General features: G+C 45.8%; 1 protein-coding gene across 2 annotated transcripts; it reads right to left on the bottom strand.

Annotated features, from left to right (window-relative positions):
* Positions 1–787: 787 nt before the first annotated feature.
* GTPBP1 (GTP binding protein 1) lies at positions 788–23,319 on the bottom strand. 2 transcript variants are annotated; one of them, XM_077829997.1, is made up of 12 exons: positions 22,912–23,319; positions 22,063–22,174; positions 20,432–20,612; positions 19,295–19,643; positions 18,283–18,406; positions 7,581–7,695; positions 6,976–7,120; positions 6,650–6,832; positions 5,589–5,724; positions 4,531–4,709; positions 3,825–4,025; positions 788–2,775 (listed from the first exon to the last, which is right to left on the bottom strand). In XM_077829997.1, exons 1-12 carry the CDS (start codon positions 23,149–23,151, stop codon positions 2,683–2,685), a joined length of 2,058 nt encoding a protein of 685 aa, XP_077686123.1. In that variant the 5' UTR covers positions 23,152–23,319; the 3' UTR covers positions 788–2,682. The 2 variants fall into 2 exon arrangements, with proteins under 2 accessions (XP_077686123.1, XP_077686132.1); XM_077830006.1 differs by lacking the exon at positions 22,912–23,319 and adding an exon at positions 22,569–22,707.
* Positions 23,320–25,236: the final 1,917 nt, after the last annotated feature.

Raw genomic sequence — 25,236 nt, 5'->3', positions numbered from 1 at the left:
GGGCTGGCATTAGATGCACTGGGGCACAGGTCAGAAAGCCCAAGCCCGAACAACTTAGCTTTGCAGGGACTCCCTGTGGCTTGGGGCCCCAGGCAATTGCTCTGGTTGCCACTCCCTAACGCCAGCCCTGAGAGTAGGAATAGACTCAGTGTAAAGAGAAACTTAACCGTTACTGTCACTTCACTGCTTCCCAGAATGAGAAGGCTCACAAGTGAAAAACGGACTCCAGTATCACACTGAAATGTAAGTACAGTATTTATATTCCAACTGATTTATAATTACATGGTAAAAATGAGAGAAAGCAATTTGTCAGTAATAGTGTGGCTGTGATGTTTTTGTATTTTTATGTCTGATTTTGTAGTTTTTAAATGAGGTGAAATTTGGGGATATACCAGACAAATCAGACTCCTGGTAGAGTAGTCTGGAAAGGTTGAGAGCTCCTGGTTTAGTCAACCTGTAGAAGAGAAGTGGGGCTCAGATTGAGCTGTTCCAGCATCTCCACCCCTTCAAACTGAAAGCATGTCTTTCACCTACAGCTCACGGTGTACCATGGTTCTCAACCCTGTCCCCTTTATATCATCCCTACATTTCCCCTTGTATGGGAAAGCAGCCTAACTTCACCAGTACTCCTCTGGAACCTATCCCCCTACATATACAGAGGCTGCTCTCACATCTAGATTAGAGTAGAGTAAGGGGCAGGACTTTGTGAAGGCACAGGGATTCAGGGGTAAGTGATGGCCGTTCCCATGATTAACCTTTAAGAGCACTTAAAGCAACAAGACACTACTTAACTTAGAACAAACTTTTTATTTTATACATCACACCAGTCTCAGTGATCTTTGTATGCGGGTCACAACAAAAAGGAGATCACACCACCTCCTTAGCATGAATTGATGTAAATCCTCTTCAGGCCCTAGGCTTCCCTCTTTCAGTTGGGGCACAAGGAATGAAGAAAGAGGAAAATGGGCTCAGGAATGAAGAACGCCCAGAGTTCTCTGCCTCCCTGAAGAGCAGTTTTAATGCTACTACAGGGCCTGGGCATGAATGAAGCCGGCCCTCATATTTTGCTAGCAACAGTTCACACTCCTTCACAATTGGGGTGCCATTAATAGTGTAGCTACTTATGGTTTCTCCCCAGAGAGCTCTGGCAGTTAGGCAACTGGCTCAGGAAGGACCATGCTCTACCTCCTTACTTCCATTTGGTTTGCCCTCAAAGATGGCTTTAGGCTTTAAGTCTCTCTAGTTAACAGCTTCCCAAGGTGGAGGCTCCCTGAAACAACGAACAGTGACTCACTTCATTCTGAGTAGAAAGTGATAGCTCTGCCTCAAGATATTAAGCTTCCCATTAGTCAGTGGAGGATAAGCATTATCCTCGAGGAAGCTCTTCTTTTGAAGAGGCAGGGATGGGAGAGGAGAGAAGAACAAGTTGGGAGGTGACCAGCTACAAAGCCTGAGGTAAAAGGACATGATACTGATAAAATAAGTCACTTCAGAAGGAGTGTCCTGGAGGGCTTGTCCAAGAAGCTAGAACTTCATTTAAAAATAAAATAAAATCTCCATGGGTTCCCCAGGCTGAAAGTGCTTCCCTCAGGTTGGTACCAACTAATCACTTCCCCCTTCTGCAAAGAGTGGGACTGACCAGTCTTACCACTGCCATGGCAAAGCTTGGCCTGCAAGTTCCAGGAGAGAAAGGAGCACTTGGAGCAGGCAAAGTCAAATGAGGGTGGCATTTGTTTTCAGTCTCCAGGCCCAAAAGGACTAGTCTGCTTGTGATAATTGTCTAGTCATAGGGGAGACTTATGCTGGTCGCAGGCCACACAGTGTTCCTGCACCACAGAGCAGTCTGAAAACATTCTCCCTATGTCACTGCTGCCAGGACCTTGAGGGGTAGGTAAGAGTTGTTCCAGCATGCATTGAACAGAGGTTAGAAGAGGAAGGAGGATGAGATGGGCAAGTAACCTCTATACTTAATCCTACCTCTGATTAAAGTTGTAACCGCTATTGGCCTTATATTTGGGGAGGAGAGGAAGAAGTGTTAAGAAAAAAAATTTAAACATACCTACTTAAGGTCAAGGATCTCTCTTGAATCCACCTTCCTCTTTAAGGTCCATCTGTTCAGTTTTCTGCATCCCCCTCCAAATTGCAGTCACTGCCATATTAAAATTAACCCATTTAAAAAACAGTTTAAGACAGGGAGAGTCCAGAACTCATTTGGCACCTTACCAGAGAGTGAGGAATTGCTGCCCCCCACAACCACCCACCATTCAGCACATTTTAACCCTGGAATTTCAGGTCTTCTAATGCCAATGGACTGGGGACAGTGTAGAAGGTTAAACAGACAGGACCAGATGGGGGAAAGGGAAGCAGCCAAATGGCTCTTCTCCAATATATCTGGATTTTCCTCATCTTCATGCACACATAATATAATAAAGACTAAGAGCCCAGGTTGTACAAAAGTGTGTTGGGGTAGGAGGAGAAGGAAGGTGTCAGTCGATCAGTTCCACGTGTCTTGTCACCTTCGTTAGCTTATTATAAGTTACAACCCCTCTGTCATTCCTTGGGAGGGAAGGTTCTTCTGCAGCAGATCAGCTGGATGGGGTTTGGTTTAAGCTGCTCTGGATCTCTTGGCTAAGAAATGGAGGGAGGGGGAGAATTCCTCAGAGGGTGGGGGAAAAGGGATATTCAGCAGCCACTGGCGGGAGTCACACAAGCCCCCTGAGACTTCACTTTATGGCGCTGGCCCCCACGTCGCCGGCCCCCTCCTCCAACCTTCGACTGGAAAACAAGAAGGGGAATGTTAGTTTGTGATGACCCCAAGAAATCAAAAGTGACAAACACAGAACTGAGGCAAGTGTTCTACCTGCACTCTCACTGCTAGGGCATTGGGGGAGCACCTCTCACAGGATCAGTTTCCTACTATCGCAGGTAGCAAGGAGACAAGCAGAAGCTAGTAAACTTTAGTTCTAGTCTTTTGGGGACCCAATTTACAGAAGCTCTGAACACTTAACTCCTATGAAGTGAATGGAAGCTGAAGGTGCTCAGGATCTCAGAAATCCAGGACCTGGGTTTCCATATTGTGGGTGATGGAAGCAGAAAGCCTCCAGGATTGTTTTGCTAACACGACTCTGTTCCCAGACTCAGGCCAGCAAGCCCACTTATCTCAAATCAGCTGTCAGGGTGCAAAAATACCTTATTGCCCTCTCGGTTGTGGGGCTCTTCATCCAGTGCAGTCTGAAGGAAAGCAGCAGGAAGAGAGAAGCAGAGATGAGCAAGAGCACAGCCACAAACACACCCAAGGGACAGGGCAAAAATACAGAGCAAGCGTAACAGGCTGGGAGTGCAGCCTTTATCCAATGACACCGCAGCAAAGAGGAGACAGAAAGGCATACAGAGACATGAACTGAAGGAAAGAATGCTGTGTCTTTCCAAGCCAGGCTCTGTGGTCTAAGTGTGATTTGACCCAAGGGAAGTGAGACAGCTGGCCGTACTTGGACTGTGAGTTCATTGTGGCAGGTGCTATGTGTTGGCACAACACCTAGCACAATGGGGCTCTGGCCCACAACAAGGGCTCCTCGGCACTGTCTGAATACAAATGTTCCATTGAGAGGACAAGCTGACATCAATGAGCTGTCAGGATTTTCTCAGTTATCAGGGGGTCTAGTTCCTTGCTGGGGCACTGCTGGCTGTACCCATATAATTTGTTATTGCCAAGGGAACAGTCCCAAGAAGGGGGAGCAATGCTGACGTTTTATGGGGCTGAGACAAACAGCTGGCAGGAAGGAGGATGTGACTAGCCAGAAGATACTTCGATGTCTTTTGCTAACCTGTGGTTGCAGGGCACTAGAAGGTACTGATGGTGTTGCTCCTGATGAGGTGGCATCATCTCCCACCAGGGCCCCCCCAGCTGCTGTCCCACCCTGGGGCACACCATCCTCTCGTTTCGTAAGGGGTCCTTTTTTTGTTGACTGCATCTTGATCTGCTGGGGCTTGGAGTTCATTGGAGAGTTGTTGGTGGTCTGGAGTAACTGCCGGGTACAGATGGAAGAATATGCAGCATTAAAATGGCAGGGCCAGCCAGGCAAGGTTCAAAACTTCAGGGTTTCTTGAAAGTGAGGCGTGCTTAGAGAATTACTTCCACTAGCCATAAAGTGAACTATATAGCTAACATCAGCCCACAGTTGCCCACACTGGCCCATCACCGTGCCTCAGAGCTGTCCCGAAGAAGCTATGTAGGGCTGAGAGGGGTGTTCAGTCTCTATAGCACAGCCAGTCCTTCATGTCAGGGGGACACCTGTCTGGAAGACAAAGACACCCGCAGCCTCCCCACGCAGTCAGTTTCACACAGGCCAGATGGCCATCAGACTGCAATACATGCTGGTGGCCACTAGCCTGAGTTTTGCTTGAAATTAGCAACCAAGATAGTGAAATTATATCCTCCCATTCCCTGATTCCCCTACTTGTCTCCTCATTGTAGGAGTAAAGGTTTACTGGGAAAGCAAAATGGCAAGGGTCTGGCTCCTCGGCCTTTACCTTGGTGATAGTACCCACTGCTTTCGTACGGCCCTCACGAAAGACCAGCCGCTGGTCTATATGCAAGTATTCGGGGGTCTTGATGAAGCGGAAGTGCACTGTAGCCTTGTCCCCTGTCCGTAGGCAGTCCTTGTCCATGCTGAGGATAGTGGCTGTCTGGCGGATACTGCCACAATGCACTGCAAATGATAATGTACCAGAGGCTCTCAAGTAGTAAATGCCACTAGTGGAACAAGCCTCAGATTAGAGTCCAAGGTCATTACTGCTAATCTATCCACAGCACATTTGAGTTCAGAATGAAAGAAACCTATTGTATTCTAATCAGTGCAAAGTTGACACTACAGATGCATTTGTTTGTTGCTCAGAAAAGAAGCTAACTATTGGATACAGCAGTGGGTCTCAAACTGTTCTGCACTGACTTTCCTAGTGACCACGCACTGAAGCATTAAGAACCAAGCAGTGGGGGACCGTGGTATTGAGAAGAACAGGGTATGTCTATACAGACAAGAAAAACCCGCAGCAGGCCTGTGCCAGTCGACTCGGACTTGCAGGGCTGTTCCATCACTGTGTAGACTTCCAGGCTCGAGCTGGAGCCCAAGATTTGGGACCCTGTGGGGTGAGAGAATCCCAGAGCCAGCCCAAGCCCAGAAGTCTACACAGCGAGGGAACAGCTCCTCAGCCTGAGCCCCACGAGCCAGAGTTGATTGGCACAGGCCAGCTGGGGCTTTTTCTTTCCCCTCAGTGTCTCAGGCAGTTTGTTGTGCAAATGATGAAGCTAGAGAACCACTGGGCTACAGACCATGCTGACTCTTGGTAGCCACTGTGTAGGCTTTCCTCTTCCCAAGCACACTGGTTCTTACCGGCAGCAATCCTTGCTCTTCTAGATCTGCTCTCTCACCCATAATGGAATTGGGGAAGTTAATACAAGGAACTATGCCCTACATCCTGGATAAAGCAGAAATCACAGGTGGATTAAGCAGCCTAAGGCTAAAGCAGAAGTCTACAACTGTGAGCTGTGCAACTGGGATCTAAGGGTCAGAGAAAGCTGCTACACCTACCCATGGCCTGATAGCGTGGGCTGATGGTGGTGGGATGATGTAGCACCAGAATCTCTGCTTCAAATTCCCAGGATGCTTGTGGATTCAGCCGGGGGGACACCATCACCATGCCTTTCCGGATGGAGGAACGCTTGATCTAGGGAGGAAACAGGAAAAAGACAAAGAGTTAAGAATCATGCTTACTACAAGAATAAGTTCATTTCTTTTGCTCCTTTCATCCAGAGGGATCTCAAGGCATTTTACAGATCAATGATTACTCCAGCCACTTCTGGGATGCAATGTGATCACTATTCAGCAGCATACAACAATGTTATGCAGGGGTTCCAAAGAATGACTACAGCTGAAACTTTTGAAGAAGTTGTAGATAGAAGAATGTGATTGCCCAAAATTCAATTTTCAAAATTCAAGGACGCTGGGGTTAATATAGCTAAGAGTCCTTTTTACCTGTCATTCAGACAGACACTCCATCCACCAACACAATGCCCACTAGCACTATGCTAAAGGCTTGTTTACACAGTTTTTGTACAGCTTTTACGATATGGGTTTGAAACCCGTGCAACACCACTAGCATGAATGCAGTTATACTGGTATGAGGCACCATTATCCCTAGGTACTAGGGCTTGTACCAACATAACTCTTTTGGTAAAAAAACCTAAAGTCAGACTCCTAACGGAAAGTTAAATTGGTGCAAACACTACATATAGACCAGGCCTAGGACATTAGCTTAGTTCTGACAAGAGTGATTCCTTGCAACACTTGTATTTAATGAGCGATCCCCTACAAGCCACACCTACTACATTAGACTATCTGGTGAGAACACAGTTCAAGATAAAGGCACAGAATTATTAGACTGGTGACAACACTTGAAAAGGGAGTGATATGTGGAATATGATCCACTAAATTAGTATGGGACTTTATGGTGCTGGTAGATGAACTCTCCCCCTGCCCTTCAGCGTTGGTGAAAGCAGTCTCATTTTAACCAGGATTAGAAAGTATCCTGAAGAAGCAAGGCTCTTGATATCAGGAACTAGGGCAGTCCCCCTCCCCATACACACACTCACCTTTTTCAAAGCAAAGGAGGCAGTCTGGCCACCACGCACCTCCTTCACAGGCATGCGTTTGCGGTGGATGGACTTGACAGCAATGGCCAGGAAGTTGCCCAAGGGGTCTGGACCCAGAAGCAAAGTGTCATTTAGCTTGATCAGGCCTCTCAAGGTTGTTCCAGACACAACTGTTCCCACACCCTGCACAAGAGAGAGAACCACCGGTAACTGGAGTCACTCAACCACGCTGTTAGAGCAGTAATGGAATTTCCCCTTCCAGCAGGCCCACCTCCGGTCCAGTCTCAAATGTGGCAGAGAGCCCTTCCCAGCACCAGTCCCCTTACCGGTACAGAGTAAGTGTCGTCTATCTGAAATTCTGCTGGCTCTTCCTCCCTGTAACTTGTTCGGGGAGACAGGAGATTGAGAAACATCTTAAGCAACTCCAGATTCTCACCAGTGACATTGGAAATCTGGAATATTGGGCACATCCTATAAGGGGGACAGACAACAGACAGCGGGAAATTAGTCCCCTCACCTTGATTAAAGTTCAAGGAGACATCAACATCTTGGACTGAGATAAATACTCAGCACTGGCAGGGGAAAGTTTGGCAGGCAGTTAGTTGCAGAACACCTCATAATTGAAATTCTGCAACACTGCATCTAAACTTCCTTGTGAGATTCAGAAAAGGGGCTTTAGATTCCTCCACTGAGGTCTGGGCACTGTGCTTCCATCTCATGTGGATAGCTCATAAGAAGCCCCTCACTTCCATCTGGGAGAGGAAAACATGGATGATCAGTCTGAGTTTTCCCTTTATGGAACCGATGTATTATGCAGTAGATGAAACGTTAGTACATCTAAGCTGTGGGGATTCTGCTCCTTATCGCCTCACGCAGACACGCTCCACCCCCAAACAGGACTAATACAGATCACTCTCTCCACTCCCATTACCTCTCTGAGCTGAAGTTGGAGGCTGTTACAATGACATCATCTTTGCTCTGAACCAGCACCGGGATCTTCCTGCACCCTGGGGACTTCAGAAGTCGCTGTAACAGCTTCAGAGTTTCTTAAAGGGTGAAATGAACATAGTTAGGGCAGTATCCCCCTCTTTAAAAATTGCCTTGGTCAGATTTCCTAAGGGAGACAGGCACATTTCCAAAAAATTGACTTTCGGGTCACATCTTCCATATCAGCTAGCCTGCTGCCAAGCCAGAACTGTTCCAAAAAAGTATGAATTTGCCTCTATATACATCTATTAGAGTTGAGTTTAAGTTTTAAGGTTGCTTATTAGAGGTCTGTTTTAAATGGGAGTGGATTAATTTAATTTGAGACAATTTAAATTAGCAATTTAAATCACTAAATGGAAAACGTCAATTTAAATTAGATTTCAAGCAGTTATCTTCTAACGAAAGATGACTTCTCATTGTTTTATAATCAACCAATGTTGATTTACAACTAAATAGACCCTTTATAATAGATTGGGTACATGTTTTTGTGATGCAGGAAGGTACACTATAACTATATACACTTATTCAAGCAATTATATAGCTCAGTATTTTCATATTCTTAATTGTACATTTTCAGTATGTTAGAAAAAAGGTCAGTAATATATTGCTTATTTACTACAAAATTAACTTTAGCTCATGATTTGTGTCAAGCTGCATCAGGATGGCAACTGGAATTAATTAAAACACAAAACGGCATATAAAATTTATTTGCATTAAAACAAAAAAAGGTAAATGTTTTGGATACATGAACTTAAAAGATGTTTCCTATTTACAACCAAATGATTTATTAAAGGAACAGAGGGCTCAACTGTAGCCTGTGAACTAAACTGATTTCAAGTCAGCCTGTGAAATTTTTCAAATATGCACAAGTGAAAGTGACTGGAGCTTAAGTTTCTACTCACTTAAAGTCTTTTGAAAATAAGACAGTCTCCTAAATTACTTACTCTGTCCTTCAAACTTTTAAAGCTAGATCTCATCCCCTCCCTCCTCATTTTTATTCATAGACTGGAAGAGGAAGACAAGTTTTCATACTCTTTCAACTTCCAATTGACTTCTCAACTTTGAATGAATTAGTCAAAATGAAGAAAATATTATTTCCTGATTGCAGAAGAAGCTACTAGTGTCAAAAGCTGGTTTAGCACTTCAATACACTCTGGTTCCTGGTGCTGAGCTAGTGACTTCTACCAATTCAGAGGTGGGACTCTTAAAGATCAGCCAACATGTACTGCTTGAATGGTTCACTTCCAGCCCTGAAATTTATTATGGTTGGCATGATTGAGGGGTGATTACTGGATGCCCAAGTCATAGCAGCATCTTCTTCAGCAGTTGGGCATCTGTCCTGGAACTCTGAATTGAAAATACTGGCAAGAAAGAGGTGGAGTAGGTGCTTGATCCATCCACTTCTTTACTGCTGAAAATTTAACTTTGTTGCTGGGTATTTCTTTCTTCAATGTCTCTTGAGGTTCTTTCCAAATTTCAACAGCATCAGCAATACAGCGGCAATCTTTCTGCAGTTTGCTCAAGGCTATACTGAAACCTATTTCCATATTCAGCATATCTTCTACAGTTCTCTTTAGTCCAAATGTTAACTACACTGGCTGTGAGAGTTCCATCTATTGTGTTATGATTTTCTTCACAAAATTGTCATCAGAAGAGGCCAATTTTTAATTAATAGCTCAAAACAGTCAACCACTGAATTCCATCACACATTTTGGGGGAGAATTAGTTTGGATCCTCATGCTTTGTTCAGTGAAGCTGAAGCACAGTGGTTGTTATGAAGTATTCCGCAATGTCAAAAATGTTTTCCTTTATTCCAAAAGTTGTACTTAAGTCTTTGCTAAAAGACGCAATCAAGGAGCACTGCACACCCGTATGTTATAAGTTTGAGGTTCCCTTTATTATCTTCTTCTAGACTTCTCATCTTTGCTACATTTGCAGCATTGTCTGCACCAAAGCTATGTGCTCAATTGTTTAATTTTTGTTCTGTTTGTTACAGCTTTTACTTCTACTTTAAGTATTCTGCTGAAAAGGCATTTCCTGATGTGTCAATTTCTGTAAAATAACATAAGATGGGGTTGTTGTGTGTCACACAAGAACAAATTACTGGATCATTGCATACAGTGCTCCACCCATCAAGACACACATTACCAAGTTTCCCGGTCAATGTTCTTTTGCACACTCTTCAGATTTCCTTTTCTTATACTGTATTCAACAACCTTTCAACAATGTCTGCTCGGCCGGATGCAGTGCAGCCTGGTCATAATGACGGAACTACGTCCAGTGAAGTGTTTGCTTTGAACAAGCTGAAATGAAGAATTTGTTGCATAAATGAACCAAGCAATCTTTAATCTATGGAGTCGTTTTATCTTGCTGGAATTTGCTGGTCCTACTTATGAACTCATCCATGCATTTCTTAACGCAGTTAATTTACTGTCTGACATGTTTAGTTGCAGCACTCCTGGTGGTATCAGCAGGTGACTCTGAAGTTGTAGACATTGCAGGTGGATATTCATAACCCCTTATACCTAAACTGGATCCTGAAACAAAATGGTTAAAAAAAAGGGGGGGGTGTCACTCGCTCACGGATTACTGCTGAGTGCACTGCTTTAAAAAAAAAAATTGTAAATGAACGATTCTGCCTACTAGTATTTGTACCACTGTTCAAATGAGTTTATTTTAAACCCAGTTTTATAGAGAAAATCAAAGGATTATCTAAATCTATTTAAACCCTTATCTTTAACAACATACCAAACAAATTTTAAAAAAAGGTTAAGTGCTAAAATTCATAAATGCCCAATCAAACTTTAAACAGAAAGTCATCACTTAGGATGTTTGATTATACTAAGGAATAAAGAATTTCAGAAGTCCAGCAGTGACAGTATAAGTGTAATTGATAAATACTCCCACAAACTAACATACCGATTATATTTTGAACGTATTTTGAAATTCATAAGTAATCCACCCAAAACACAAATTTATGACAATTTAAGTTATTTAAGGTATGGCAGGCAATGCATAAGAAAGATGCAAACTTATGTTTACTAACCAACTGATCCAGATTGTTCAGATGTGTCCACATCATCATCTTCAAAGCCATTACCTTCTGAGGAGCATTTTTCATAATGCTGTTTCATTCTTACAGCCAGGCCTTGCATCTCTTTTTGCATTACTGTATTTGGCACATTCCTTTTGTACCCAGGGGTACAGGAGTTTCTTGAAAATATTCCCAAATACGGTTTTATGACATTCAGCCATGGCTGATTATTTTCCAGTTCCCAGGTGTTGAAGTCAACACTAGAAGTTGCACTCTGAAGAACATTGTCTCTTCTTCACAGTATCCTACTTTGACACCATTGTTGCTCCTTTCTGGTTGCGTACACTGTTCCTTCTGCCGTGTTACATAACTCACCCACCCTCTCCTACCCCAAGAAAAACGAAAGAACTAACAACAGTCCAAGACTTCTGTTCATGTAACCCACATGCCTTTTGCACTGCACTATTTTACTTGTTTAGAGAGAGAGAGAGGGAGGGAGGCAGTTGAGAAGTCAATGGATTTCTGTTTGTATCTGTCTATGAACACATGCAAGGAGACAGAGCGAGGCCATTTACTTTAAATGTCCAGAACCACCCAGAAGCAAGGGTGGGCAAATACTGGGCATATCAGTGTTTTCCCATGAGCTGGAAAGTAAGTTTGCATGGTGAGTGTTGTCAAATATTCACAATTTGAGACCTAAGCCAATTAGAGCTCAGGTAGAGAGAAAAGTTATAAAACAGGAGTATGAGTAGGGCCCTACCAAATTCATGGTCATGAAAAATGCGTCACGGACTGTGAAATCGGGTCTTGTGTGTACGTACTTTTACACTATACTATAGAGATTTCATGAGGGAGACCAGCATTTCTCAAACTGGGGGTCCTGACCCAAAAGAGGATCATGGGGAAGGGGAGTTGCAAGGTTATTTTACAAGGGTCGCAGTATTGCCACCCTTATTTTGGCACTGCCTTCAGAGCAGGGTGGACGGAGAACTGCATTGTTGGCCAGGCACCCAGCTCCGAAGGCAGCGGCCTGTCAGCAGCTGCACAGAAGTAAAGGTGGCAATACCATAGCAAGCCACCCTTACTTCTGCACTCCTGCCTTCAGAGTTGGGTTAGGACCCCTACAGTTACAACACTATGAAATTTCAGATTTAAATATCTGAAACCATTAAATTTATGATTTTTAAAATCCTATGATGGCAAAATTGACCAAAATGGTCCATGAATTTGGTAGGGCCCAAAGTATGAGGCCACATAGGTAGGCTCAGCAGAAGATGGCACTCTGTACCTCAAAGCAGCACCCTAGAACTCCCATATTCACCCATCATACAATGATGATATATTTCATACAAAGCATGCCACGTAAGATACCCTATGAAAGATCATAGTCTGCTGAAACCCGTTGGTCTGTCAAAATATGTATATCATGTATATGAAGTTATGAGATTTTGCTGTATGGTTGTTACTGATCTAAAATAGGGGATAGCGGCATCATTCTTTGACTTTTTTCTTCCCGCACCTACGCCAGAAGCAACAAGAATGGTGGGAAAACAAAGTCTTGAACTGAGGAGACTGGTCCCAGGCTTAAAGGGAAGCCTATGTATTAAGAACTATAACATCTAGTGGGGTGAGAAAACGGTTTATCCAAATACTGCCTAGTCTAATAAAGACTAAGATTTAGACTATGTACTAACTTTTTGTGCCTACCACTTATAATCACTAAAAATCTACCTTTCTAAAGTTAATAAATCTGTTTTATATTTTACCTAAAACAGTGTGTTTTGGTTGAAGTGCTTGGGAAACCACAGCTCAGTTTACAAAGGCTAATGTGTCTCCTCTCCACATCAAAGGAGTGGTAGACTGGATAATAAACTTACATGGGTCAGGCTTCTGACTAGGACAAGACGGTGCAGTTCTGGGTACAACGCTGGGGGGTTGGGATATTTGCTGATGCCTTTCTCTGTCTGATTTGTGAGTGGCTCAGGTAGAATTCATGCAATCCAGCTGGGTGTAGGGCTCCACATGCTGTTATACTGAGTGATAACAGTGCCTAGAGGGGTTTGCTGCTTGTCACTAGCAAAGTGTTGGGAGAGATAGCCCAGGTTGGAGAGTTAAGGGGACACAGTGGTACTCTAGTTCCAGGTTGTACCCCAGGGATCCTAGAAATCAGTTTGCCATGGAAAAAAATGCAGAATTTGTATTTTTACAGAGAATCTTTAGTTTTTACATTTTGTGAAAAAATAAAAACATTAACTACATTTTACTGCTTGCAACCTCCCTCACTTGTGGTTGATTTTTGAATGCGCTTTAAATTTACATACTCCAGTAAACTGCTTCTGGTGCATAGAGGTTACTCAACAGCATATAGAGGTTTGTGTTTCATTGCATCTCATTTCAGCCTCCACAAGTAATTAAAGTTATGAAAAGATGCTGTAAACTTTAAAAATCACCCCTAATGACCCCGTCACTGAGTTTGGAAAGGACAAATTTCACGTTGATAGCAATGTGCTGTTCTGTACGCAGCAAGGGTGCAGATTGCGTTCGAAGGCAGACAATGGCAGAACACATGGAAAGCACCAAACTGAATAAAAAGAAGCTAAAAACAAGAGGCTGAAACAGCAGGGCCATCCACAACACTAAAGAAACAATGCACTATGACAGGACCATTCTATTAATTTTATTATAATGATTGGTACAGGTAGGCTTCAAACTTGCTTAAAAATTGTAAATATATCAATAATACATTGTGTTCAACTGATACCTACATTACGACTAAGGAAACTAAAGTTCAGCATCGCATTTTAATTGTGGAAAAACATGGATTTTATTTATTTATTTTTTAAATCACAGAAAACTAGAATCCCTGCTGATGAGATACATGTTACTGTCTCCTGAAGTCAGAGGCCAGGTCCAATGGGTGGGATGACTGCCATAGGGTTGCTAGGTGTCAGGTTTTCGACTGGAACACCAAGTCAAAAAGGGACTTTGGCAGCTCCAGTCAGCACAGCTGACCAGGCTGTCAAAAGTCCGGTCTGCAGCACAGCAGGGCTAAGGAAGGTCTATCTGCATGCCTTGGCTCAGCATGGCTCCCAGAAGTGGCCAACATACCCGGCTCTTAGGTGCAGGGGCACCCAGGGAGGCTCCACGCACTGCCAGAGTGCCGACTTGGCCACAGTCCCGGCCAATGGGAACTGCGGAGTCAGTGCCTACAGGCATGGGCAGTTCGCAGAGGCCCCTGACCCCCTGCCTAGGAGCTGCAGGGACATGCCACTGCTTCCAGGAGCTGCATGGAGCCAGGGAGCCTGCCGACTTGGAGTGCTGGAAGTAAGCGCCACCCTGCCAGAGCCTGCACCCCAACCTCCTCCCACACCCCCATTCCCTTCCCAGAACCTGCACCCCAACCCCAAGCCCCCTCCTGCACTCTGAACCCCTCAGGGCCAGCTCAGAGCCCCCTCCTGCACCCCAAACTCCTCATGCCCTGCCCCACCCCAGAGCCCGCACCCCCTCTCACATCCCTTGCTCCAGCCCGGTGAAAGTGAGTGGGAAGCAGAGCGTCAGGGAAGGGGGCAGGGCAAGGGTGTTCGGTTTTGTGCAATTAGGAAGTTGGTAACCCTATTTTGCCAGTGTCTTGCACAGCCCCCCCATGCCCCATAGGATCAAGCCCTTAATAGGGAGCATGATCTCGTGGCATCTTTATAAAACTATCTCAAAAGTTAGTTTTTTCTCCTGATCTCCAGCCTTCAACTTAAAGTTTTTGATAGAGGCTCACAGATTCAGCATATTGTTTTATTTAAAATGATTTAAGAAGTAAGTTTAGGCCTTCACATATCTGTATTAAATTCAGATTTCATTTTAAACAGGTTTATTTTTAAAAGAAAATTTAAATATGAATTTATTTTTTCAAACAAGTCAGTGATCTTTATGCACTCTAGTTTTAACAATCATAATGTGATTGCAGAGCCATTGGTCATTATCTTTGAAAACTCATGGCGATTGGGGGGAGGTCCCGGATGACTGGAGAAAGGCTAATGTAGTGCCCATCTTTAAAAAAGGGAAGGAGGAGGATCTAGGGAACTAAAGGCCAGTCAGCCTCACCTCAGTTCCTGGAAAAGTCATGGAGCAGGTCCTCACGGAATCAATTTTGAAGCGTTCAGAGGACAGGAAAGTGATCAGGAACAGTCAGAATGGATTCACCAAGGGCAAGTCATGCCTGACTAACCTAATTGCTTTTTATGACGAGATAACTGGCTCTATGGATAAGGGGAAAGCAGCGGACATGTTATTCCTTGACTTTAGCAAAGCTTTTGATACGGTCTCCCACAGTATCCTTGCCTGAAAGTTAAAGAAGTATGGGCTGGATGAATGGACTATAAGGTAGATAAAAAGCTTGATAGATCATTGGATAGTGATCAATGGCTCCATGTCTAGTTGGCAGCTGGTATCAAGCGGAGTGCCCCAAGGCATGGTCCTGGGGCTGGTTTTGTTCAATGTCTTCATTAATGATCTGGAGGATGGCCTGGATTGCACCCTCAGCAAGTTTGCACATGACACTAAACTGGGAGGATAAGCTGGAAGGTAGGGATAGGATACAGAGGGACCTAGACAAATTAGAGGATTAGGCCAAAAGAAATCTGATGAGGTTCAACAAGAACAAGTGTAGAGTCCTGCACTTAGGACGGAAGAATCCCATGCACTGCTACAGACTAGGGACCAAGTGGCTAGGCAGCAATTCTGCAGAAAAGGACCTAGGGGTTACAGTGGATGAGAAGCTGGATATGAGTCAGTGTGCCCTTGTTGCCAGGAAGGCTAATGGTGTTTTGGGCTGTATAAGGAGGGGCATTGCCAGCAGATTGAGGGATGTGATCATTCCCCTCTATTCAGCATTGGTGAGGCCTCATCTGGAGTACTGTATCCAGTTTTAGGCCCCACGCTACAAGAAGGACATGGAAAAATTGGAAAGAGTCCAGCAGAGGGCAACAAAAATGATCAGGGGGCTGGAGCACATGACTTAGAGGAGGGCTGAGGGGACTGGGATTATTTAGTCTGCAGAAGAGAAGAACAAGGGGGGGATTTGATAGCTGCTTTCAACTACCTGAAAGGGGGTTCCAAAGAGGAAGGATCTAAACTGTTCTCAGTGGTAGCAGATGACAGAACAAGGAGTAATGGTCTCAAGTTGCAGTGGGGACAGTTTAGGTTGGATATTAGGAAAAATTTTCACTAGGAAGGTGGTGAAGCACTGGAATGCATTACCTAGGAAGGAGGTGGAATCTCCTTCCTTAGAAGGTTTTTAAGGTCAGGCTTGACAAAGCCCTGGCTGGGATGATTTAGTTGAGGGTTGGTCCTGCTTTGAGCAGGGGATTGGACTAGGCTACCTCCTCAGGTCCCTTCCAAACCTGATATTCTCTTATCATAAAGGATTTGACCTTCCTTAGTTTTCCATGATGAGCTGAATGCTAATTAGTGGTCAGGACTAGAAAGTGTTTGAATTATTACTTGATTTTGCCATGATAGGACAGGACAGTCTTACTTCTGAGTATTATTACCACAGTTCCACAGCAGCAAGAGGAGAGCAGAGATTAGCATAAGAGCCAAGAGCAAAATGAAGTCCAGATAGGGGACACGCAGGAGTCAGTGTTCCAGGGCAGAGGATTTGGCTTTCAGATCTGATTCCTGCCCTCCTTCTCCTGCCATGATGGAGCCAGTTCTTTTAGTCCAGTTTCTTGCTTCCAGCAGTGGCCAAGACCCAATGCATTAATGAAAGGTGATCTCCTACAATGTAACTGTACAATGCTATGCATGGGGGAAAACAAGGGGGATGTTAAGGACTTAAGTGGCAATTAGTTTATATTGCACAATTGTCAGCTGATCAGATTACAGCCAGGTTATGGTTATTAAGAAAAGGCAACTGTAGGAGACTAGTGTTTTGGCTAAGGAGATGCTGACATCTGACCATGTCATCTGTTCCTCATACAGAGCTCAAGATAAAGGGGCCACATCTTCCATTCAAATTAAACATCTACATCCTTCTCTTGGCACTGTAGTGGGCTCAGATCAAAAAAATTCTCCTCAAAAGGTCTGCTCTTTTACCCTAAACCAAATATGCTCCTCCCTCCCCAGTTACTCGCTTTATGACTGGGCTTCCATTAGTTTGCCAAACATCTTTTACACCTCCATTTCCTATGATTTCTAAAAAGTACTGCTCAGCATCCCGTTTACTGAAAGCATCTTCTGACAGAATTTATACAACAGGCAGATTGCTAGTCTTCCTGGTTCTCAAAACTTCTGACCAAAAACGTGTCACTGTTCCAAGTAACTAGAGCCAAATCCTTATGGGCTAGGAATGAAATCAAAGTAGGAGTATAAATTCAGGAAAAGAGCTGGCCCACATCCAGTGGTGTGCATCAGAACAAAGGGAAGTGCCTAAGCAGGTCACTTGACCTTCAGATAGGAAGCAGAGCAAGACCTTTTAAATTAATATCCATCCCAACTGCAGGCTTCCCCCCCCCCTTCAAATTTAGATACCAAGAGAGAAAGATAACCCCCCAACTCCAGCTAAAGCACTGGGCTGCCTCTCCCCAGAAAGTCTGAGACTGCCTGCAGTTACAATCTCTCTTTGGGGACCATTATATTAAGTTTATGAATGATTTATGTATCACTGTGCACAAGGGATTGCATAGAACTCCAAGAGCAAGGGTTACCACAGCTCTTCCAGGAACTAAAAACTGGGTGGGTGATTAAGATGAATCATACAATGCCTCCCTGGGGAGGCTTATATATACTGGTTCCAACTGGGTTTTCCAAGGATCAAAGAAAATTTTTTTATGCCAAAAGCCCCAAGTTTAAATGGACATGGGGCCTTCTTTTGATTCAGCAAGTGGACAGGACCCTCTGGCCAAGGGATCCGCTAACCCTTATGGAAGGGCTGGAAGGACTTTGGCTTACTAGGACCCCATAAGTGTGATGGGTGACCTCTACCAAGCTTTTAAAAAAGTTTGTATTAACTGGTGTTAATATGGTTTCCTCTGTAATGCTTTTACCCTGAGAATAAACTTATTTTGCTTTATGAAGTCTGCTTGGTAACTGGTGTACACTATTGTAGTCCCTGGAGAAAGAGTTAACCACAGGTGCTGGACCCCAGTCAGATCTGCTGGGGAAATCACAGTAAGGCACAAAGTGAAAGCAAGCATAAATCCCCAATTCAGGGTGGGGGTGAGACAAGTGTCTGCCCAAGAAAAGCATTCAGGATCCTGGCCATCACTTAAGTGGGTGCCATCGAGGAAGACAAGGATAAGGGCCAAAGGTTTAGTTAACCCTGACATCGACAGCCTAATTAGGCAAAACCCCACAGCAAACACTTTATTGCTGCACAACTAAGCAATCCAAACAATAGAAGTGAGAGCTGTAACAAGTGAGGGGAGTGTCTTGGGAAAAAAAAAAAAAAAAAAAGGACTATTTCTAGAATGTATTTGGGCTACAGCCTAAGCCATATTAAGTATGAGGCGACTTCCATTAGCCCTGATTCACCATCCCAGTTGAGGGGACACTAGCAAGCCTGTGGATACCGAGTGTTCTGAGGACAGAGGAGCAGTTGCCGGCAAAGATCCACATTTACCTTGCAGGATGTTGGCAGGACACATGTCGATTTTTGTCACCACGACAAAGACTGGAACATTGAGTGCCAGCGCTAGGCCCAGGTGCTCCTTGGTCATCCCAACAATCCCAGCATTGCTGCCAACCTGCATCAAAAAGTCGTACAACTGCAGGTAGTTGGATCACATAGGATGTTTGGCCAGAGTATGCAGTAGACCAGCGGTTCAGGACCTAGTTTTAATGGGGTCTCCAGGGCTGGCTTACACTTGCTGGGGCCTGAGGCCGAAGCCCAAGGGCTTCAGCCCTCGGCAGCGGGGCTCAGGTTACAGCTCCCCTGCCTGGGCCTGAAGCCCTTGAGCTTCAGCTTTTCCCCCCACCTGCCTGGGGTGGTGGAGCTCAGGCTTTGGCCCCCAGCCCAGGATGGCAGGGCCTTGGCAGGCTCAGGCTTCAGTCCCTGCTCCTGGGGTCATGTAGTAATTTTTGTTGTCAGAAGGGGGTAACAGTGCAATGAAGTTTGAAAACCTCTGCAGTAGACTATGATCAGATTGTAGAACTGTTGTGTGTGGGGAGGAAGGACGCAATTCCAGGTCCCGTCCCAACATCCCACCCCAAGAATTTTAAACACATCAGTAGGAGAGAGAGCAGTGAGGAAAATAATTCAACTCATAACTAGTGAGTACAGTATTGTATTCCCAAGTTCAGAAATCTTTCTGATGACAAAGAAAACAGATATCCTGACCACTTATGGGTATTGAAGATCCCATGGCACTTCTCAAGAGCAGGGACACAGCCATGGACTCCTGGCCATGCCATCATATTGGGAATTATATTCTGCCTACTGAAGCTACTATTTATATTAGCACAGTACCTAGGACACCCCACCCCATCATGGACTAGGTATTCACTGTGCTAGGTGCTGTAACAAAAAACACAAAACAGAGTTTCTGCCCCAAATAAAGTCATCCACTTCTCCTCTGTATTGGTATTTTACAGGTTTGAACAGTGGCATATTGCACTGCTTTATTGCCACTTACCATAAGCATGCAGAAATCTGGTAGGTGACCAGTCATGCCGAAGACTGTGGTCTTTAGGTACTTCTCATGCCCAGCCAAGTCAATGAAAGTGATGACCTTGGTAGATTTCTCACAGATTTTGGTCCACTCCAGGCTGCCACCATGGCTGTCAGGCTTGTTCACCACATTGCCCTCACTGTCAAAGCCCAAGATGTCATTGCCCACACTGCTGGTACGACCTGACTCTATCTCATGCTTGTGGCGGAAGAGCTTTTGCCGGGCAAAGCCCCGACCATTGTCCAGCTCACCATGCGTCAGGACACCCAGCAACGTGCTCTTTCCTGCATCCACATTGCCAACCACTGCTACCCTACCGGGGAGAGAATAAAGTAATCAAACACCTGGAGAAGAGTTAATGTCAGCTTGGTCGTCCCTTAGAAAAGTTTTTCATGTTAATACAAGCTAGCAATGAGTGCTGTCACCAGAACCTGAAATCTGTTTTTAGAGTTTGCACAATATAAGCAATATAATCCAACTTAGAGGGACACTTTGGGGGAAATTCACTGTCCAAGGCTCATTCATGTATTAATATTAATATCTCTATTGATGCTGATGAGGGTGGCCATTGTGGCAGCATGAGTGATGCGAAAACCCAATCCACCTGGAACTAGACTGAGACTCCCAAGTCATTTTTATACAAGGTATCAGACACCCATCAAGAGATCACTTAAGTATTAGGCTGGAATTGAAGTGGTGACTGATAAGCAAAAGGTTCCATATTTCAATATCTGACTTATTTTAAAGAGTCCTCTCCTTGCAAGGTCCCCAGAATCCCCTGCAATCACAGAATGACTGAGTCCCCAAATAACTCCTTGATGGATCAGCAGAGAATTCTTGAAGTGCTCCCAGGCCAGGGAGAGCTCAAAACAGAGGCTGTCACTCAGACACTGAAACTTTTGATCCAAGAACAGGAGTGCAAACTAAAGATCGTTACAGACAGCTTGTATAAGAAGGAGGAAAAAGATGTAATTAACAAGGAGTGTTCAGACAGCTGTCTTTTCTGGGTTCATACAACACCCAAATTCAAACCACCACTTGCTCAGATCAAAGAGATGTGGCTGTGTTGCTGCCTAATCCTGCCTCCACCCGTCTCCTCACCTGACCTCCAGGAAGTCGTTGTCACCCACACGTTTCCGAACAAGGTAGTCGCGCACCTTGCCCCCTGCCTCCTGGTGCTCCCGCAGAAGTATCACATCTGCCTCAAGCTGCTCTGCCATGCTCTTCACGGTGGCATAGGATGCTTCCATATCTGCCTCACTCAGACCATATTCAGTCCCATCTAATGAGAAGTTGTGAGGGGGAAGGAAATAAGATTAGCAACACTTCCCAACAGCCTGGAGTAAATGGTAATTTTATTCTCTCTTCACATGAGCTGCCTGTAGCACTGATTATACACATGGGAAAGACACCAGTCAGCCTACAGAAACACAGGAAGAATGGCCTATTCCTGAAGGAAACTTTAGGCTTAATTTTAAGACTCAAAGGAATTAAAGCGTCACTAACAGCAAAAAAAGCAAAACAATAAATAAATCCTACTATCTGAAAGTGCTTTACCTACTCAAGTTACAAGCAACACCTAAAAATCACTGAAGGATTAGCATAAAAATTCAAATATTTCTCATTCTGCTTACTTTGTGCATTTAACAGCACTCTGGGTATTTAGTCAGTTTCCCCATCTACAGCAAGATATTGTATTTCCTCTATTTGTCTTTCACACTACAACAGGGGAGAGAAAGTGTTTTAAAAAAGTTACCAAGGGGATGCAGTGGAGAGGGTAGCTTTTGAAAAGCACTATTAACATGTTTTGTAAGACTGACTAGATCTCAAGTCTAGTTTTTCTTTACATTATTAAAACTAAAGAAATTCAAAGGAGTCTACGTGGGTTTGGGGGATTGTGGCTGTGATATGAAGTCTTTCTCCTCTAGGTTACTGGTTCCAATACAACCCCAGGTTTGTATACAAAAATGAATATTTCCCTCTTCAGAAGTCGTAACCCAGGTCTTAGCAAGCGAGTGCCTATCTCTAAACAGTCACAAATTATCCTCCTTATGGGCAATCTCAGCAGAAAGCACAAGGACTGAATTGACTAACCAAACTTCCCTACCTAGCTGTCATTATTCCCTGCAACAGGGATACAGAAAACAGATAGGACTGATATACATGGGAAGCTTGACTGAACACTGTCAATGTCCCTGTACTGCAGGCATAGCAATTGACATTAAAGGCATTACATTTAGAAACAAAAAGGAACTGCTTTATGTACTATAGACAGCCTACAGGGGAGTAAGAAGCAGCTATTTTGGTTAAAGTTGATAGTTAAATATAAAGTGCTTCTAATACACTCCTGTGAAGTATTCCCAATTTACAATTGGGAAAAAAGCAATGACAGAGGTAAAGCAGACACCTTGGAACATGAAGGAAGTCTCAAGACTGAGATTATAACTCCAGAGCTCCTATCACCCAGTGCTGTATTCAGATACCTTAACCGCTCTTATTTCCAAACACATTTTATCAATAATACTTATTAGTTATGCCAGATATAATAGTAACAGGGTAACCAAATTATGTTTCCAAGCATAGTCACCAGCAGGGCATGTCTTGCATGTGGTATTATATTGGGGAATGGGGTGAAGGGAATTCTACTTTCCTCTGAAGCATCAAATTAGATGAACCAACACTTCCTTTTGAAGCAAGAGCAAACACTAACTTTACAAGAAAGCTGTACTCACCTGATCCTTGTCCAATTACATAGATAGTCTCCCCACAGCCCTCATCCATTCTCTCCCACATCTGCTGGAGCAGGCTGTCATACTGTTCCGATGTCGGACTCACCATCACCAACTAGAGTGAAGATCAGACAAGTTTAAACGCACTACCTGGGGGGGGAGGGGGGCAAAAATTCCCAAAACAGCGCGAGATAATAGTCCAGCCCAACGTGCTCTACGTGGGAAGGAGGCTCTTTCAAAGCCCCTTTCAGTCAGTTTGGACACGCTGGTCAGTTACAGCGCAGGTCTCCTCCCCACACTGCACAGAGGTATTGGAGAGAGACACTCACCGGTTATGAGCCTTGAGCGGCTTTTAAACACTACGAAGTGGAGGGGGGGGGGGGGAGGGAGATCAGCCTCTGGGGTTGCCCAGTGAAAGATCCCAGAAGGCGCCAATTTAGGGGGAAGGGCAGCAATGTGCGGTACATTAAAAAATAAAAAAAAATAAAATAAAGAAGCTGCCAGCTCACAATCCCCGCCGGGCCACATCCAGGAGCCGGGCCAGGTGCTCTCCGGGCATTAGGAGCAGCGAGCTCCAGAGACACCTGCCGCGCGACGTTTCCCGCCCTGCCGGGGTCCTGCCGCCCCCGGCAGCATCTGACCCCGGCCCCCCGCGGCCCCCCAGCCCCACCGCCTCGGACAGGGGGCGGGCACCGGCCCAGCTCCCCGCGCTCGACGAGACCGGCCGTTTTCTCAGCGGGACGCCCCCACAGGTGTGGCGCTGCCCCCGCCAGGGACACGCCCCAACCCGCGCCGCCGGGAGAACCGGCTCTTGAGCCCCAGCAGCCACACGTCTCCCCCACCCGGGCCTACCTTGCTGGTGAGGTCGAGCTCGGGCTCCCCGTTGAGCACCTCCCCGTCCTCGCTGTAGTCGGAGCCGAAGGCGGCGCGGTGGGGCCGGGAGGAGGCGGTCGCCTGGGCCGCCCCGCCAGGGGAGCTGGGCTCCGGCGCGAATATACAGGCCGGTACCGGGAAGCCCTCAATGGGCGAGCGGCTCCGCTCCGCCGCCATCTTCCCTGCTGCCCCGGCCTCCTGCACCCGCCTCATCAGCATAGCTCCGCCTTCTACCCCCCTTCCTTCAGCCTGGCCTATGCGTAGTACTCCCTCGAAAGCCCGCCAATAGGCTTGTTAATAATTAAGCAGACCCCTCCAGCCAATCACCAGGCAGCTTTATGAATAATTAAGCATAACCATAACAACTACGGCCGTGCTCATAATTATTCATAAGCCACACCCCCAAGCCAACGCTTCCTACTGCAGACTGGAAAGTAGAAGCGGTGTTGCCAGGTCGACTCCTTATATCCTCACAAGCTCAGAGTCCGCGCTACGTGGTAACTGCCCTGTAACCAATGGAAGAGGAGAACAGCATTACGAGCAACACTCTGCGCCAATCAAACAAGAGATTTAGAAAGAGGGGTGGGCCCTGAATCTCTGCCTATCATGGGACAGAGACAGAGAGATGGGTCAAAGGTTTTCCTGCAAAAGTAAAAGCAGGCATTTAGGTTTCCTAGCTAACCAATAAGAGAGTAGGCTTTTCTGACAGACATATGGAGGGACCAGTCAAATGAGAAGACACACTCTGGGCCTGCTATCTGTGGGGATTTCCCACCTGGGATGAATTGTCGTCCTCCTTTGGCAGATGCTGATGACATGGGGCTGAAATAAATCTGCTGGAACCACTTTATTCTGATGCAATGACTTTGTCAGTGCTTGATCGGGCTGCTTCTCCACTCCCACCTCCATGATTTTGGGGACCTACAAAGGTCAGGGCTAATCTCTGTCCCAGACCTTTTCATTAGTGTAAAGCCAGTGTTGATAAACTTCACATTGCCCCCTCTGACTAGCCTGTGACCTCTATGAAAGCTGATGGCCGTAAATCCATCAATTTTTAGGAGGATAACAGTTCCCCAATCAACTGCTGTATCTGCAGTGGACAACAGTACCTCCCATGTTACCACTGCATACTCCCTCCCTACCAGCTGCTCCACGGAGCAGCCAATGCAGCTTCTACCCACAAAGAAAACAGCTCAGCGTCACAAGGGATAGTGTAGTCTTAGAGTTGCCAGCCCTCCCACATTGGCCGGGAGTCTCCCAGAATCTGACTCAACCTCCCGGTTGCTATTGAAAGCAATCCGGGAGATTCTAATAGGCCAAAAGTCCAGTTGGCGGCACAGTGGGGCAAAGACAGGCTCCCTACCTGCCCTGGCTCCGCGCAGCTTCCGGAAGCGGCCATGTCGCTATGGCTGCTAAGGGCAGGGACAATCAGCAAGGCTGCATGCACTGCCCCCGCCCTGAGTGCTGGCTCCACATGTCCCATTGGTCGCGAACCACAGCCAATGGGAGCTGTGGAGGCAATGCTTGCAAGCAGGGGCAGTGTGCAGAGCCACCTGGCCGCCCCTGAGCCTAGGAGCCACAGGGACAGGGCAGTCACTTCTCGGAGCCATCTGAGGTAAACACTGCCCAACTGGAGCCCACACTCCCTCCAGCACCCCAACCCCTGCCTTGATCCCCCTCCCAGAACCCACACCCCTCACCCCTTCCTGTACCCCTGCCCCAGCCTGAGCCCCCTCCCACACCCAAACTTCCTCCCAAAGCCTGCATCCCCTCCTGCATACCAACCTCCTGCCCCAGGCTCAGCCTGAAACCCCCCTCCCACATTCTGAACCCCCAGCCCCACCCCCCAGCCCAGAGCCCGCACCCCAACCCCCTGCCCCAGCCCGGTGAAAGTAAGTGAGGGTGGGGGAAAGCGAGCCACCGAGGGAAGGGGGATAAAGTGAGAAGGGGTGGGGAGGTGCAGGGCCTCAGGGAAGCGGCAGGACAAGGATGTTTGGTTTTGTGCAATTAGACAACTGGAAACTCTATGTAGTCTAGATGATTACTCCTGGGATTGAGAACAAGGGTCTAAGCACTCACTAATTTTTTTCCATGGGTGATCCAGGGCTGGAACACTCACGGAGTCAGCGTCTATGGTTCCTTTTAAGGCAGATTCTTTTTGTTAATAGAATACCATCTACAGTCAGTCTGAGGCCCTCCTTTTAGAAACTTTCCCTTATTTCATTCTTTGAACCAGACATCCTCCCGACTTCAAGAAAACATTCTACAAATATGTTAGAAGTAAGAGGAAGACCAAGGACCAAG

Source organism: Eretmochelys imbricata, chromosome 1 (genome assembly GCF_965152235.1).
Source record: "Eretmochelys imbricata isolate rEreImb1 chromosome 1, rEreImb1.hap1, whole genome shotgun sequence".
NCBI lineage: Eukaryota > Metazoa > Chordata > Testudines > Cheloniidae > Eretmochelys > Eretmochelys imbricata.
The sequence above is the reverse complement of the archived record's forward strand: the minus strand, read 5'-3'. Positions and strand labels throughout refer to the sequence as shown.

Bases quoted from the DNA above. Each gene is read 5' to 3' on its own strand.
- GTPBP1 (XM_077829997.1), bottom strand. From the start codon at position 23,151: ATGCTGATGAGGCGGGTGCAGGAGGCCGGGGCAGCAGGGAAGATGGCG. The intron at 5,725-6,649 runs GTGAGTGTGTGT...TTTCCTCCCTAG, and splicing joins CCTCCTTTGCTTTGAAAAAG to ATCAAGCGTTCCTCCATCCG. The intron at 2,776-3,824 runs GTTAGCAAAAGA...CTTGTTTTCCAG, and splicing joins CTAGTGCCCTGCAACCACAG to TCGAAGGTTGGAGGAGGGGG.